General features: G+C 45.0%; 1 protein-coding gene across 1 annotated transcript in view; it reads right to left on the bottom strand.

The window, feature by feature from the left end:
* The window catches only part of LOC123813617 (xanthine dehydrogenase/oxidase-like), a 59,881-nt gene extending 52,225 nt beyond the window's left edge, over positions 1-7,656 (bottom strand). Inside the window, 2 exon segments of the mRNA XM_045830681.1 lie at positions 694-751; positions 7,556-7,656. Coding sequence (XP_045686637.1) covers positions 694-751; positions 7,556-7,597 — 100 coding nt within the window. The 5' untranslated portion in view covers positions 7,598-7,656.
* Positions 7,657-16,962: the final 9,306 nt, after the last annotated feature.

The following is a 16,962-nucleotide window of genomic DNA, read 5'->3' as shown; positions in this document are numbered from 1 at the left end:
TAGAAATATCAGGGGGAACACTTTGTAAGTGTTTGATTGTCTAATCAACATGCTGCACACCTGAAACCAATACAAAATAATGTTGAGTGTACACTGTAATCGAAAAACACAATAAAAATAAAGTTTAAAAACGATATGGGGCCTCTTGCAGGCACCCTCCCGCACTGAGTGAAGAGCAGAATCCAAAGTCCCCCTAAGGTGTGGCCTTGTCCAAGCCTCTCAGCGTTGCCATTTCCACAGGGATGGCACCTCTACACAATTCCCCCACCTCAAGTACCCCTTTCCCAACAAACACCACTTCCTCTCACTCCCTTTCTACCTTCTCAGGACTAGACACTTTCCCCAGTAAGCCCGCTGATGTATCAGGCAAAAGACAGGCTGAGGAAAGCCCAGCTCCTCCCAAGCGGGAATGACCACAAAGCTCACCAGGGTTCATGAGCGCCTATAGAAGCGGTTTGTTCTGCAGGCCCAGGATCAGCCCTTGGCTTTACTAGAGCCAAGGCCAGAAGGGAGATTAAGGAACATCAAAAACAATCTCCGTATTCAATGGCTGAGAATTTCAGCCCCAGCACTCAAATGACTTCCCAGGGTCACATAGCTGCCCACTGTAGTCTGACACTGCGACCAGAATGCAAGTGTCAGAGCCCCAGCCCACTGCCCCCACTCCCTCGCCCCCACCCAAAGTCAGGATACACTTTCTTCTCAGGTAAGCCAAAAGGGTTGTTTCTGGATCTGCATTTTTCTCCACCACCTATAAAAAAAAACAACAGAAAAATACATCATAGATGTACTCAGCCATGGTCCTGCTGAAGAAGTTGTCAAGTTCGTAGGGATGGGTTAAATAGCTTATGAAAACTAAACAGTTTTTCTTGACAGTTCCATAAGAATGACATATTAACCACAAGCCACATTAGGTGTGTGCTGATAGCTTCCAATTCTCAGATTCTACATTAGCGCTCAGCTCAGGACCCGCCACCGGGTGCCTGGGAGTTGCACCCGCTGTGCTCGTCTGACCAAAGCGAAGCCCCCTTTACATTAGACACATCGTCTCATTTCCAGCTGCTGGATCACACCCGTGAATGCCAGGGACAGCCGAGAGCGGCGGCATGCATATCTCTGGCTTGGCCTCTGGGGGCGTACATGCTCAGACAGCAGAGGGCCAGTCTGTGGACCTGTGCTCATAGTGCAATACTGTATGCATTGGGCTACCACAGTCAACATTTAACCCGTGTCAGGAATGGAGGAGAAATCACAAACCGAGAAGGGCCACGAGTGGAATTTTCAATAAGATGGAGAAGGTTGTTTACAACGCAAAATGCCAGTTTCCAATGCAAATTGTCAGGAAATCTGTGTAAAATCATTTCACTACTCCTCACCCATTATCAAGGGTAAAAGGGTTTGGATGATTGGGATGGTAAAGGGGAGAGACTTTTAGGGGAGAGAAACAAGAACTTCTTTAGAGAGCACTATAGTATGAGTCCTACATCGTCCTAATGCCAGGAGAGGAGTATCTGCCTCGCACCTCAAGCTTCATGAGGGTGTTTCCATAGCGCCACAGGAGAAGCTAACAGGGGACGTGGTGCACCGACATATATACACAGCTAGAGGTGGGTTCACCAGACAAGCTGAAGAAGAAAGCGTCATGTCGATGTTGGTATTGGGGTACACACCCAGAGTTCAGGAGAGCAAAAGACGTGAAGTGTTGGCCATGGACTTAGGGTAGGCCATGCATGAGGGAGAGAGATGGAGACAAAGAGAGGCAGAGAGAGACAGCGACGGAAAAAGAACTGGCTTGGAGGTGCTTAAGTCACTCTAAAAACAATAATTACAGGTGACGGGACCTCCAACAGGATCTGTGTGGAGTGGACCTCCCAAAACCGGAGGCTGAGAGAGAGCAGCTGGCCTGAGAAAAGCATGTCCCCATGTCACAGAGCTGTGACTGAACATTCCCAGTGATGGCCAGCCATCTTATTCCAGCACCAATTGAATGAAAACCTTCTGGCTACCCTCCCCTTTCTGTCCTGAATTGAAACTGTATTAGGCAACTTAGAAATGACCATAGAATTTTTTATTGTTCAGAATTCATCAAAGAGGTAGCAAAACTGCCAGAATTCACCTCATGAATAAAGTTTAAAGGAGTAGAAGATAAAATGAATTTTCATTTTTGATTATGCCCCACAGGTCCGGCTTCTTCAAAGTCCTGGTTATAAAGTTTACACAGGAAGTTATGTCTGTTTCTTGGAGAAGAAACCATAAATGCACAAAATAAAGATCTTTGTCACCTTTCCTGTAGACAGCAGCAAGGGCCTCTAAACTTGACCATCTTCTCCCCAAGCTGGTCCTCCTCTTGCCCTCCAACTCTGCTTTCAAAACATCACATCAGTCCCCTGCTCAGTATTTTCAGTGACCTCCCGCATATTCAAGGTAACACCTGAGTTCCTTACACTGTCTTTCAAAGCTCATTTCAATATGTCCCCAATCTTCATCATCAGCCTTTCCCCCTCCTACTTTCTCTGCCAAGCTGGTCTTTGTACTCCTATGAAAATACATAACTTCTGACTCCAAAGCCTTTGACCACTTCATTCCTGTTTCATCTGCATCTTGACTTGATGTCAGAAGACCCCAACGTGTCTTAAGGAAAGGCCCCCATATCATTCCAGCCACAAGTGGCCCAGCTCCCTTGAATTCCTACAGAGAATGGCTGTGCCCCTCTCACAGCAGTGTGGCTAGAGGGTTTGCCCCCAGCACACTCCACAGAACTCATTCAACAGGGTGCCAGTGGGTACCCCAAAGGGAAAATACTTTATGGGGAAGTAAGCTTAAGAAACACTGGGTTAAGCAGATTGTTCTGGGAAACTTCAATCACCAAAACAAATAATGGCCAAAATGGGTTTAGAACCCATTAAATAAAATTAAAACTTCCATGAATGTGAACTGATCATTAGTAAATGAACAGACAAACAAATGGGAGGAAGAGGAAGTTTTCTTGGCAGAAGAATGCCAACTAATATACATGGTTGGCCATCTGGTAACCTGCCCAATAATTGATCCAGCTGAGAATCATCAAAGGATACTAAAACCAGTGGATGAAACTTTGACAATCAAGATATTTACATAGTCTCAAAGTTCCTCTCACAGGTCATTTATTAATTATAAAGGAAAGAAGAGTACTACCTGGTGAACACCACTTTCACCAAATGACCCAAGTCCACATCGCACGAATGGGGAAAACTGACATGATGTTCTCCTGAGGAGGACACAGCGCTTCTCTGGCATTCCTGCCCGAATGCAGACTCTGAATCTAATGATAAGGAAGCATGACACAAACCCAAAATGAGGGACACTCTAAAAGCTAACTGACTTGACCCCTTCAGAAACATTGATGTCACAAAAGACCAGGAAAGCTAAGGAGCTGCTCCAGACTAAAGCAGACGAAAGAGACATGACAGTTAACTGCAAGACACAGTCCTGGGGCGAGGCTGGGTGTGTTATAAAGGACGTTACTGGGAAAATTGAAATAATGCTGCATAAATTGCATAGACTAGGTAACAGTATTATATCAACACTAAACTTCCTGATTTTTAAAAATAGATTGTGGTTCTGTCATAATATCCTTATTTGCAGTTTAAGGGGTAAAGGGGTGTGATGTCTGAAATTTACCCTCAGCTGATTCAGAAATAAAATGTCATGCTTTATATCTATTTCTAGTATTTCTATACATACATAAACATATAAAAATATTTGTGTACTTAGAATACATATATCTATATACCTGTGTATGCACCTATAAACACATACATATATAGAGAAAGAGAGAATAAAAAGCAAATGTGGCAAAATGTTAACAGGTGGGTAAAGTCTACCTAATAATTCTTTGTATTCTTCTTGCAACTTTTTTGTAAATTTAAAATACAAAGTTTAAAAAAATAAATATCTTTGCCAAAGTATTTCTTAGGGCTTTTGATATTCATCTATTTATTCTATCCACATTAATTGGGCACCAACTTTGTGTCAACACTGGGCTGAGTGGTTTAGGAATATCTAAGAAAAGTATCTCATGGAGACAGTTTTCCATGAAATACATTTTGAAATATATTACTTTGCCTAACCGTAATCCACTTCTCCAACTATTTCATAAATTCCTGAATGGCAAATGCCTCCAGCCTACACAGACCCCACAGGCTTAGGGCTTGGAGAAGCCTGCTAAATGATGTGAGGGAGGGAGGGAAGGGGGAAGGGTTAACTAGTGCATCAGTCAGTGACTGATGCTGACTTTTTGTGGGGATAACTGTTGGACACCTTCAGCTGCACCCTACATGCTGAGTCTTCCCAGGTTTCTCCAGATGTACAATCTCCACTAAACAGAGAGGGATTGCTCAGAAAAGCAAGAATCCTACCCTCCCAATGATGATCACCACAATAATAACAAACACCTGGGCAGCTCCTTCCCTTCCGCTCTGACTCCAGACCAGGAAATGTGAAAACAGCGGTCATCAGGGCCCACCACCACCACAGAAGGCCCTCAGAGTATTTGATAGTTGGTATCTTACATCCTCTCCAGGATCCCAGTCAGAGAGGTCCCAGACAACAGTCTGAAACAGGGAGAGAAGAAGGCTCACATTTAAGAGTGAGTCACTGAGACGGCTAATTACCTACAGGGGAGCTCCCATAAGGCTGTCAGGACATTTCTCAACAGAAACACTTCAGGCCGGAAGGAATTGACACAACATATTCAAAGTGATGAAAAGTAAGGACCTACAACCAAGGCTACTCTATCTGACAAGGCTGTCACTTAAAAATTGAAGGAGAAATAAAGAGCTTCCTGGACAAAATAAATAATTAAATAAAACTAAAGGAGTTCATTATCATCAAATGAGTATTGCAAAAACCGTAAACGTTAAAAAGCCTGCTTTATGAAGAAGAGTGAGTCACCAAGTTCTGACCCCTTCTTTCGTAACTTCTTTTTATAACATCCTGTAACTCAAGGTCTAGAACATTTGGGAACAGACGTGGAAACACACTCACAGCTGCCCTAATTTGTCTTGGATTCCTTTGCCGGGCCTCACTTTTATAGCATTGTTTTCACCTCATGGCTCCTTCCCTCCTCGCCTGTCCTTTCCAGCAGTTTCTCAAGAGGCAACAAATTGTTTACAAATTACAAGCATGGACATCCATTACAGAAACTGGCAGTCATAGATGGTAGAGTTTGATGTAATGATACCATGCAAAAATTTTTAATTGCTTTCCTAAGCTGTAAAACAAAATACATGGGAAAACAGTTTTTGCCAAGCCAGATTTCCCTTGACATAGTCCAGTGAAGCTCTGGCCCAGTGGCTTAGTTGTTGGAGAGTCACCCTATACACCAAAAGGTTGCGGGTTTGATTCCCACTCAGGGCATCTACCTAAGTTGCGGTTTTGACCCCTGATTGGGGGTATGTATGAGAGGCGACCAATCAATGTTTCTCTCTCCTTTTCCCTTCCTCTCTCTCTAAAATCAATAAACATATCCTCAGGTGAGTATTAAAAAAAGAAAGAAATGTTCCAGTGAATCACAGCAAACCATTCATTAAGAAGAGAAGCTTGTGCTGTCACACAGGAACTCATGGTTTAAGAAACAATCAAATCTTAAGAGTGAGATGTGGCCTTGGAAGTCACTGAATCCAGCTGCTCAACCAATGTAAAAATTGCTTACAAAAATTCCACAGAAGCCCTGGGCTGGTGTGGCTCAGTGGATTGAGTGCTGGCCTGCGAACCAAAGGAGCGCAGGTCCAATTCCCAGCCAGGGCACATGCCTAGGTTGTGAGCCAGGTCCTCAGCTGGGAGCACACAAGAGGCACCCACACATTAATGTTTCTCTCCTACTCTTTCTCCCTCACTCCCCCTGTGTCTAAAAGTAAATTTTAAAAAATATTTTTTAAAAAATTCCACAGAAGATGCCTTTGTGTAAGTAACCCTTCTAGAAAAGCCAGTTCAGCAACTGTTTCTTAAATCTCTGCAGTATAATTGCTGAATGCAACAACATTGTTTGAAATGTTGGATACAGAAGTTTTACCACCACCAACGTGGAAGCTTTGCCCTACCGCTTGGTTTGGTGCCAGATGCCAACTCCAAAGGAAAGTGGCACAGAGAGACAATTTTGAACCCCGAAGAGCATGGGGGACCCCACTCCGCAGTGCCTCCTGAGGGACTGTGATCACTCAAACGGAATTCAGTCTTTGGAGCACTGATGGCTCATGGAATTTTCTTACTAGTCATTCCAAAACACCCTAACAATTTAAGCACTAGATGTCCTACAAAGCACATTTCAGTTCTTAAAAATTACCTTGAAAGTCACTCTGTTTCTTGTCTCAAAACCACCAATACAGCAAAACAAATAAAACTGCTTTTGGGGGCAGGTGTGCCCCCCGGGCACATTCATCGCTCACATGACCATGTGCAGTGTACGACTAGGGCTGCCCTCTCGCTGTCCCTTTCATTCCCGGCAAGGGAGCCAGAGCAGATGCCAGCGAGCGTGCCAGCAGTGGGAGGGAGGGCGCGTGGGGGGGCGGAGGCAATGTCATGTACTCGCACTTCCTCTCTCTGCACCCGCATTAGAATGTGCAAAGGTCTTCATTTTTTCCAGGGCTACGACGACTGGTTCCCACGTCCGAAGTTCCCCTCTTCCCCCATCTCCCCCTCCCCCCTCCCTAGGTCCCTGTGCACGGATGAAGTTAACCCAAGAGGTCAGTTTTTATTAAAGTGAGAGATCCACAGCATGTATATGTAGAACTAAGGGTGGGAGGGGAGCCTGCCCCTCGTGAAATTTATCACGGCTGCCACAAGATGTCAGTATATGTCCTCCCGCAAGTTACCTGTAATACAGGGTCGGCACAAATAACGCCCCCCGGTTTATTACAAACCCGTAGCGTGTAACTCTGTAACATAACAATATCACACTCAAGCCCACCATATGACATTTTAGATGAAGTGTTTAAATTAAAACTATAAATGATTACACCATATTATTACCCTACCGACCACACTCCAGCAAGCCTTACTTCTGCCGGACTCTGTATTTCCATACGTGAAATATCAGAAGCAAAGGCTGTGTACATCTTATATCCTGATATTAGCATGAAAAGACGTTCCCATCCCCTCCCTCGGGAAAGGGATCAACAGAAGCCTTAGGACACCTTTGATTAAACACAGAAACAGAAGTGTGGTGGGTGACCTCCTGTCTCATGTAGAACCCTGTCCCCCCTTTCTCAGCTTGTCAGTGTCCCTACCGCTGCAGAGAGCGGGCAGGGTGGGGTGAGCTCACAGACACCTCTCTCTTCGCTCCACGCCCCCCTCAATCCTTTGCCCCATGAGTGTCTTGACTATGTTCTAGCCCTGAGAAGGTCTTCTTTCCCTAATGTCACCCCAAAGGCAGCCCCGTGTTTAAAGGGAGAGAGAAACAGGAGGAGAACAAGTGAGAGCAAACACGAAAGAGAGAGAACGAAATGACCTGTTCCACCGGACACACGGTCCTTCCCAGGCAGCAGGGAAGCCAAAGCAAAGGTCAGCTCCTGCTTACCTTTTTGCCATTCACAAAGAAAACCAGCTCGTCCACTGTCATTGTCAACAGGTGGAGTGCCCAAACTCCCAGTACCTCACTCCCAAGAGACACTGGCAGTTATTACCACTCTGTAACTAGAAAAACACACCTCCTCTAAAAAATGTAACCAAACAGGCCAATGGGAGGGAGCTAGCTTACAGCTTCAGCGTATAAAAAGTTCCTGGCAAAAGCCACTGGTTTGCATCATCAAGGAAGTATTAAGCAATCATTCTTGCAAATCACACCCTCCACAGCTGTATCGAAGAGCACAGTAAGGAACAGCGTCATCAAAAATATGTACGACCATGGGGTCTTGGGCACAGCCCTGGTGGAAACTGCTTCACCCTCCCACTTGCTGAAGACAGAGAAGGGGCAAGGGCCATTGTCAGAGTCGGGGCAATAGCACTGCTTCTCACCTTCCATGTCTACGCTTGTCACTTCACGATTTACAGCTGCAGAAACACACACTCGGCACTCACGTGCAGGACTCGCCCGACTGGAGGAGTGTGGAGGGCATAAGATGCGATGCCCAGTGACTCAGATGCAACACCTGGCGCTGGTCCTCAGCCAGCTGCGTATCACCTCCAGAACTCTGCTGCGTTCATCCCATAAATGGGAATATGAATGACACCAACGGCGAAAGGCTGAGGGACCTGTTATATGATACATGTTGGAAGTGCTTTGTAAGTTTGCAAAGAACCAAAATATTTATTACTCTTGCTAATATATTCTCAAACAACACAGCAAAAATAATCCTAAAACAAACCAGTTTTGAGACTTTTCTTTTATCTCTCAGGAATATGCCCTTAATATGTCACCAGAGTAACTCATAAAAATATTTCACAATAGCAAAAAAAGTTAAAATGTGCACACAACCTAGGCACAGGCCAAGTTAACTCTGAGCTGGAAACCTCCCCCCCATCCAATACTCATTAACTTCTCACAGGGGTGTGCAACCTTTCGGTGTCTCTGCGCCACCCTGGAAGAAGAAGAGTTGTCTTGGGCCACCTATTAAAGACATTGCAACACATAATCACAAAAACAAATTTCATAATGTTTTAAGTAAATTTACGATTTTGTGCTGGGCCACGTTCACAGCCATCCCGGGCTGCCTGCGGCCCACCAGCCACAGGTTGGACCCCTGTCAGTAAACGCACATACGTGCCCAGCGCCCACTCAGGCAGCGCGCGACTGAGCTCTCTGCAGTCCAGCCCCCAACTGCCTCTCCCGCTCACACCAGCATCCCCTCTGGTCTCCTTCCACCCTAAAAAGACCCACACAGGTACTCCAACGGCCCCTGTGATCACAAGGGAGTAGGGCTAGTGGGGGAGAGAAAGGCGTACTAAGCAGATGGGCTTGGCATGGCAACAGCCTGGAGAAACTGCAGACTGTGGGACAGCCACGGTATCAACCCTTGCCTCTCTCCCAGCCACAGTCTTTATTAGCCTTTATTAGCCAGAGGTGAAATTTCACTTGTAGGGCGACCAGTCAACCCAGGGTGCCCCTGACCACCCTGGTTTTAGCCCTGAATCCCTTTAGTCCAGGGCAAACTGCATTGGTTGGTTACCACAAAACAACACTTCTTAACTGGGGCAGGGGACAGTACCCAACCCCAGGAGCCATTTGGTGATGCCTGGGGATATGTTTTAGTGCTATGACTGGGAAGGGTTGTTACAGGTATCTAGTAGGTAGAGACCAAGGATGCTACTAAATACCCCTCAGTGCACCAGACAGCCCCAGCGACAAAGAATCATCTGGTCTTAAGTGTCAACAGGGCCAAGAGGAGAAAGCCTGACCTGAAAGAAAGAGGAAGAAAGGTGGAAAGAGGGAGAGAGGCTGAGCCCGGGGTAGTGGTTTTAACGGGGGACTTCTCCCTGACCCTTACGCCTTTGCGATGGAGAGGCCACCCAGCTCTGTTCACTGGCCCACCCAGGTTTCCAAGGCTTCTGCCTCCTGGCCAGTCTCTAGCCAAAGTCCCAAGAAATTTTCAAGATAAAGGGGGAAGGCTGAGGAAACACCGTGGGTCTGTTGTTAGGTAGACTGGCTTGAATATTAGTTCCACCACTTCTGTGTGACCTTTGGTAAAAATCACTCTCTGGACCTCAGTGTACTTATCTACGAAAGGAGGGTGACTCTGCCTCGTTGGTAGAAGGTACTGGGGTGAGTGTTCAGCGAGACTTGGGTTAGATGTGTGACCCACAGCACGTGCTCGAGGTACAGGTAATGGTTCACTTCTCCCCACTCAGCCAGGCTTCAGCCTCCTCCTCGCACCTGGAGGTAAAGTTCCCCCCGCCCCGTCACTGTGGGGCACTGAAAAGTGAGAATACATCTTCAGTAAGGGCTGATGTTGTCCTTCAGATTTTATTTCTGTAATAACTATAATAACAAATTTTACTTCTACAATACCAAAGTTTGACTAAAAAAGACTTTAACTTAGTATGATTACTTCTTTTTCAGCAAAATACGTGTGACCATTTCTTTCTCTGATTTTTCCAGATTCATAAATTAGAGGAAAACCATGTAAAATAAGCATTTTTTTTCCAAAGCTGACAATCTCCTAGATATGCTTTCAATGTTGAATGAATTCTCAAATTTGGGCTGAATTAATGGGATTTCATGGTCTGGGAATAGGCCAGTGATATCTTACATTACATTACTTTACCCCATTTTTCAAAAGAATGTTGCACTTTATAATTCGCCTTGTGTCGGTAGGCAAGGTGCCGAAGTCCCTGAAAAAGCCAGATAAGTCCTGAGGCCTCCTGGGCACAGACCTTCCTCTTGGAACGACACTTGCAGGAAGTCACAGGAGATACGAAGAGTCATAATGCTGCTGAAAGCCAAGTCATTATTTCTGGAAGAGCGAGCTCTTTGGGGCCACGCGTTCCCCGGAAGAAGAACCATTGAGGAAAGGCTTTTAGCGTTCTCTGAAGGCCGGGTCAGGGCTGCGGCTCTAGCTCTGACAGGGGGGTGGCCTGGCAAGTCCCCGGCCGCCCCTCCCCCGCCACAGCTGCAGCCCCTTCAGCCTGCTCACTTCCTCTCTTTGCACCCACGTGTGCATCTCTGTTCGTGCCCTGTGGGTCTTCCCTGTTCATTTTCTTCACTTACAACAAACCTTACATGACAAGAAGAGAAATCAACTTTTATTTCAAAATATTCCATTGTTTAAACTTTTTTAAAATTAATGTTTTCTTCTCAAAGACGTGAGATGCCCGTTCTGGATGCAAGATTTTGCCACAGTCTCGGAGCATCACTGCCTGGCACCCACGTTGTCCAGATTATTGACCAATCTTAATGACAGCTCCTGGTGCCTGAATAGCATTTCTCTGGAAATAACGTGATTTCATTTGATCCTTACACAAGCCCTGTGAGAGGGGCAGGGAAGTTGTCATTATCTCCCCTCTCCAGACAAAGAGCGTGAGAGCCAGGGAGGGTGACTTGCTAACCGTCTCATGCCGAGTGAGTGCCAGTTCCCACATCTGCCACCCACTCCCCAGCAGAGACGTCATCTCTCTGCTGTTCCTTCACTGACTGTGGAGCACAAACCCTGGGACTGTGAGTATGACACTCAGCCCTTCGCAGTCTGGCCGAAACCCACCTGTTGGTTCGTGAAGCCCCTGAGATGGAGGCAGAATTGTGTTTACTACTGTACTGCCGGTGCCTAGCAGGGGGGCAGGTCTGTAAAAAGGATCAAGAAATGCCTGTTGGAGTGAGCCCACAATGCGAGGAACAAGTGAAGTTTTCCGACATGTCGAAGCCTCTGCCTTTTACCAAATACAGAATTTTCTTCCGTAGCTAACACCATTCAACTTCCCGCACTCACAACTTTCCAACGAACCTTTTTTTCATTGATATGGAGTAACCAGCTAGTATTCTTCAACATAAAGGTCACACTACTCTATTACTAGGGAGGAAATCACCCTTGATTTTCTTCACACATCAGGGAAGTAGATCCCTTTAGAATCAAGAAGGTGGGATTATCCAAAAGTGGACACAGAGTCAAAACTAAAAGGACATGAACTCCAGCCTGGGTTAGTACTGGCACATAAAAGCTAGAGGTATGGAAAGGGCCCAGAGACAAATTTAAGCCCACTTTATCAGTCTTCATCTGTTATGTTTTTTGATAATATCTTTGGCACTCAATAAACTCTGTAACTCCGGGGTCATTGGTGGTGATGACAATATGGCTTGTTCGAACACAAAGGAAAGTCTCTCTTTTCAGTCTAGCACAATTCAGGATGAAGAGCCTGTACTTCTTTTTTTTTTTCCCTACTTGAACATTTTTTTATTTTATTTTAATTGTTGTTGCAATACAATTTTCTATCTTTTACTCCTATCCCAGCCCACCCACGCAGCCTTCCCCTCCTCCCTCCCATTTCCACCCACCCCTAGTTTTTTATCCATGTGTCCTTTATACTTGTTCCCTGTAAACCCTTTCCCTTATCCCCTGAAATTCCCTCTTCTCTCCCCTCTGAACACTGTCAGTCTGTTCTCTATTTCAGTCTTTGGTTACATTTTGCTTGTTTCTTTGTTTTGTTGTTTAGGTTCCTGTTAAAGGTGAGATCATATGGTATTTGTCTTTCACTGCCTGGCTTATTTCGCTTAGCATAATGCTTTCCAGTGCCATCCATGCTGTTGCAAAGGGTAGGAGCTCCTTCTTTTTTCTGCTGCATAGACTCCCATTGTGTAAATGTACCATAGTTTTTTGATCCATTCATTTACTGATGGGCACTTAGGTTGCTTCCAACACTTGGCTATTGTAAATTGTGCTGCTATGAACATCGGGGTGCATAGGTTCTTTTGGATTGGTGTTTCAGGGTTCTTAGGATATAATCCTAGCAGTGGAATTGCTGGGTCGAGCCTTCTTCACTCAGAGGATCAACTCGCAGGTGCTCTGCAGACAATATGGCCCAATGAATAACCGTTTGGGAAAATTATTGTCATAATTGTTTTCACCCTCTTTCCCCCCTCTGACTTTATTTATCATCTGAAATACTATATGATATACTCACATGTTTGTTGTCTGTCTCTCTGTCCTCAATAGAATGGAAGTGTGCAAGATGTCTCTACCTGCCCCCCAAATACTTATGAGCTTCTTCACTATTGAAGAACTTCTGCTGGCAAGTCACTGCCTGGCCAGGAACATTTCGCAGCCCCCTTCTACAGGGACAAAGCCCTATGATTGCGTTCTGACAAATGTAATATGGGTGAAAGTGATGTTCACAATGTCCCAGCTCCCGCTCTCTCTCTCCCACTGTCTGACAATGGCTAATGTCAATACCCAAGGTGACTGGGAAGCCACACAATGAAGGCAGCAGAGCTTCCAGTCAGCCAGACTCCTTGGATAAGTACAGGAATCTGACCACTTCCCTCTCCCACCTTTGTCATGTATCTGACTTTATAGAAGCAAGAAATAACCCTGTATTGTGTTTGCCTCCTGAGATTTCCAGGTTAGCCTGTTATAGCACCTAGTAATAAATTCATTAATACATTAAGTTCCCCAAGGTCAGAGATGTTTATCAGTTTTCTTCAGTCCAACACATTGCGTGAACATGGTAGACACAATATATATTCAATAAGTACTTATTAAATAATGAATGAATGAATGAACAAATGAACAACAGCAACAACAAAACCTGGTTTCAGCTAAAGGCAAGGGAGCATGGCTCAGATGTCTGGCCTGACCCACATGCAAAGCTGCCTGTGCAAATAACATCACTGAGACTCATGGGCTCCTAAGCAGAATATAACTTTGGTCTTATCCTCAAGTCTTTGGCCTTAATTATCTCCATCCTTATACTCTACTTTAAGAATGGATGGGCTTTAGAGCAACTTCTACACTAGATAATATTCATACATTCGTTAATTTATCAACTTCATGAGACTTTGCGTATCTCAGGCACTGTGCTGGGCATTGTTTAACTATAGGGTCAAAGGGCACCTAAAGAGCAGCCTCCTTGTACCTTACGGATAATTCATGATCCTTGAGCCAACACAGTGGAAACTGAACCCAGAGCATTACCTTCCCTCCTAAATATCACCACTCCCTTGAGCAAAGATGCAGATTTTAGGCTTGTTTTTGGTACCTTTAGAATATCGTAGTCATCATATGAAAACTCGAGAGCTTCTTTGACACCTCCCACGGCTTGTGGTTTCATGACAGTGGCCTCTGAGAACTCAATTCAGGATGCAACAGTCTACAGGAAGATCACTTGCTGTTCCCATTCTAAATTTGTCCTTGAACTAGAACACTCTCCACAGGAACTTAGTGTTACTAATATTGTTATTTGCTTTATTTTTCTTTTGAAAAGGAAGGAGCCCCTCCTCTCCTGGGGAGAAAAAAAAAGAGTCCATTAAACCACTATTCACAATCTGAGACAGACAACCTAAAAGGGCAGCATAGTCCCCCAAGCGATCCGGGGCAGAGATCAGGCCAACCACCTCAAGCCTGTTCTCTAGCATCTGTTCAGTTTCCCCAACACTCAAGGAGAGGAAAAAGATCACGGAGTGACCTTCGGTGGAGAGGCTCCCCTACTGCATGAGTCCCTCGCTGGAGGTCTTGTCTGTGCCTGGCCAGCGTTGTCCTCTGCTGATGGGACCTTCCCTTCCACCCTTGGTTGTACTTTTGGGAGAAGTCTACCCCTCTCTCCAAAACCTTGAAGGCCAGTTAACCCTTAGCAGATGTGGATGAATGTTTGAGATTTTCGCTACTCATGAGCAATTCTGAAGTTTCACACCATGATACTTGCCATTTTTCTGAAGCATGAATTTCAGTCTCATGAGCTCTAATGCTACATGCACACCACAGCCCACTGAGCAATTCTTGCTGAGCAACTTGAGATTATTTATATTGTCAGCTTTATTTTGGTTCCTTTTGTGATGACTGGGTAAATTAAGACATTCCCATTTTCTTACTGATCTAACAAGTCATTTTAAACTCTCTTAGGAGAGTATACAGTTTTATAAATGCTACAGGTGGCAGCCTCCAATCCTGAGAGGCTAGCCTATCGGTCAAGCCTAAATCACCTCCACAGTAGAGGCATTTAGAAGAGGACATAGATTAATGGAGCCGCTAATAAGTACCAGATTCCTAGGCTAGGCATCCTACATGGATCTCCTTTATTTGCACAACATCTGTATGAGATAGATATAATTTCTTGTTTCAGATATGTGGAAGCTGGCAGGGCTCAGAGAGATTAAGTAACTCACGTGGCTCATAAGGTGGAATCAGTATTTGAAACTAAGTCCCTCTGATTCTAGAATCTTCTGACAGCAATAGACAGCAGAGAATAACAGGATTTCCCTAGCTCGATGCCACCCAGAAAGTCCTTTCACCCATGAACAGGAGGCAGAGGAAGGAGAGAAACCACTTTATGAACAAAGGTCTCAACGCTGAAGAGGTATCAGCAGTGAGAAGTGCTGGCCTTGAGAGAATCAGATTGAGGGGAGTGTAAAATGAAACAGAAAGATTGGTGTGCAGTGTAGACAGAAGCTGGCTTGGGACCCATCAGGCCTGTCTTCTGAAAAACACAGAGGTGATTTATGTCTCTGTTGACACTTTTACAGTCCCTATAAAGTACTTTGAGAACAAAGATCATCCAGCAAACAGAAATTGGATATCTGGCTACAAGAATCTTGGGAAATGTTTCGATCTCTAATGAAATCTAGAGTGTAAAAAAGTTACAGGGAGAGAGAAGAACCAGATGATGGAAAGTCAATACATCCTAGCTGTCACCCAGCAGACAATGTAGCAATTTGGGGACTTAGAAAAGGGCCCACGTCCCAGTCTCACTCCACCAAGATAAGCAAATGACACAGAAGGTGTGACTACTGCCACCTCTCCCTGCTCACCCCAGATGTGCAGAGAAGGGGCAAGGCAAGAGTATTCTTGCAAGCTATCTAGCACTTGAACTTGACCCTTTTTCTCTCGGGAGAACCAGAAGGCTTCAGGTAAGCAGCATCCCTCGGTGGGTTGGTCGTTTCCTGCAACACTGAGGGAACATGAACCTGAATGGGGAAGGTTTTAAACCTGCATAATGACACCCGTGGACCTGAACTGATGTATTGATAGACTTAGACATAAGCAAGCAAGAAAGAAGGAAGAAGACCCAAAGGAGAGGGTCCCAAGGTTAATGAACACAGGATTGCAACCATTTATCTCAGGGACCATGCCATGGCCTCTTAGTCAAGTTCCCATTCCCTATAATTATACAATCCTTGGCTATCTTCTATCTCTAGGTGAGGAGCCAGACCAGAAGAGTTAATAGTCCTTCGTGACCTGGCAACTATATTTGTTTAGCCTTGATCACTATCAGTGTTTTCACTCTATTAAATGTCCCACATTCATCATATCTTATTATCACCATTATTCTGAGAATCTCATAGGAAAGTAGGAACTGGGCTACCAAGAATCTTGTGAATGAGTCACACAGTCCTAATAGCCAAGTCTAGGTGCCAATGAAGTAGCAGCTAGAAGCTCCTGGCAAATCCATGAAGCACCTTGCCTGGAGCTAAATGGAAGCGCTTTACTGGTCAGGCTGTGAGTTGGTGAATTTATTGCAAAATAAATAAATAAATAAATAAATACAACTTTTTCCTGGGCAGAATCTCAACAGTCTATGCTTTTGTTATGAACAGACAGAGGTCCCATTTGACCAGTCTGGATAATTTAGGCAACAACATGTTAGGGTGAGATGAAGACAGGGGAAGAGTCTCAGTCTAGGAGATAAGAGACACAGGATAGCCAAGGATCTGCTCCCCTCCCTGACCCTTTCAGTAAGACCCCTTCCCACCCATAAGCCACTACGGACCCTTCCAGACCTGGCATTCTGGGTATTAGCGTATGGGAAAATACTTAGGCTTTTCTTCCCACCCTTCTTTCCAAAGGCAAAGTCTACTCCCAGTGTGTAATGGCCTTTTTATTCATGTCCTGTGAGCCTCACCCATCTCTGAACCAATTGTGCCTTGTCACAGGACAGTCCCCCTTCTTTTTTTTTAAAGATTTATTTATTTTTTTTTAGAGAGGGGAAGGGAGGGAGAAAGAGAGAGAGAGAAATATTATGTGTGGTTGCCTCTCACGTGGCCTTCAACCCAGGCATGTGCCCTGACTGGGAATTGAACCTGCGATGCTTTGGTTCGCAGCCAGAGCTCAATCCACTGAGCTACGCCAGCCAGGGCTCACAGTTCCCCTTCTAATCCAGCATCAGTGTGGCAGGAGTGTTAAAAAAAAGAGAAATCAGTATCAGATGACAGACGTGCTCTAGTTGATTTGATGCAAATCATGTTCATGTAACTGCTTGGACCAGTATTTTCCAATGTAGAGTATCTTGAGTAATCCTCTCCTTGGTATGACTCTGGAATGTTCATAATGTTTTATAGAAGCACAAAAT

Source organism: Phyllostomus hastatus, unplaced genomic scaffold (genome assembly GCF_019186645.2).
Source record: "Phyllostomus hastatus isolate PE091 unplaced genomic scaffold, TTU_PhHast_1.1 phas_contig_1550, whole genome shotgun sequence".
In the NCBI taxonomy this organism is placed as follows: domain Eukaryota; kingdom Metazoa; phylum Chordata; class Mammalia; order Chiroptera; family Phyllostomidae; genus Phyllostomus; species Phyllostomus hastatus.
The sequence above is the reverse complement of the archived record's forward strand: the minus strand, read 5'-3'. Positions and strand labels throughout refer to the sequence as shown.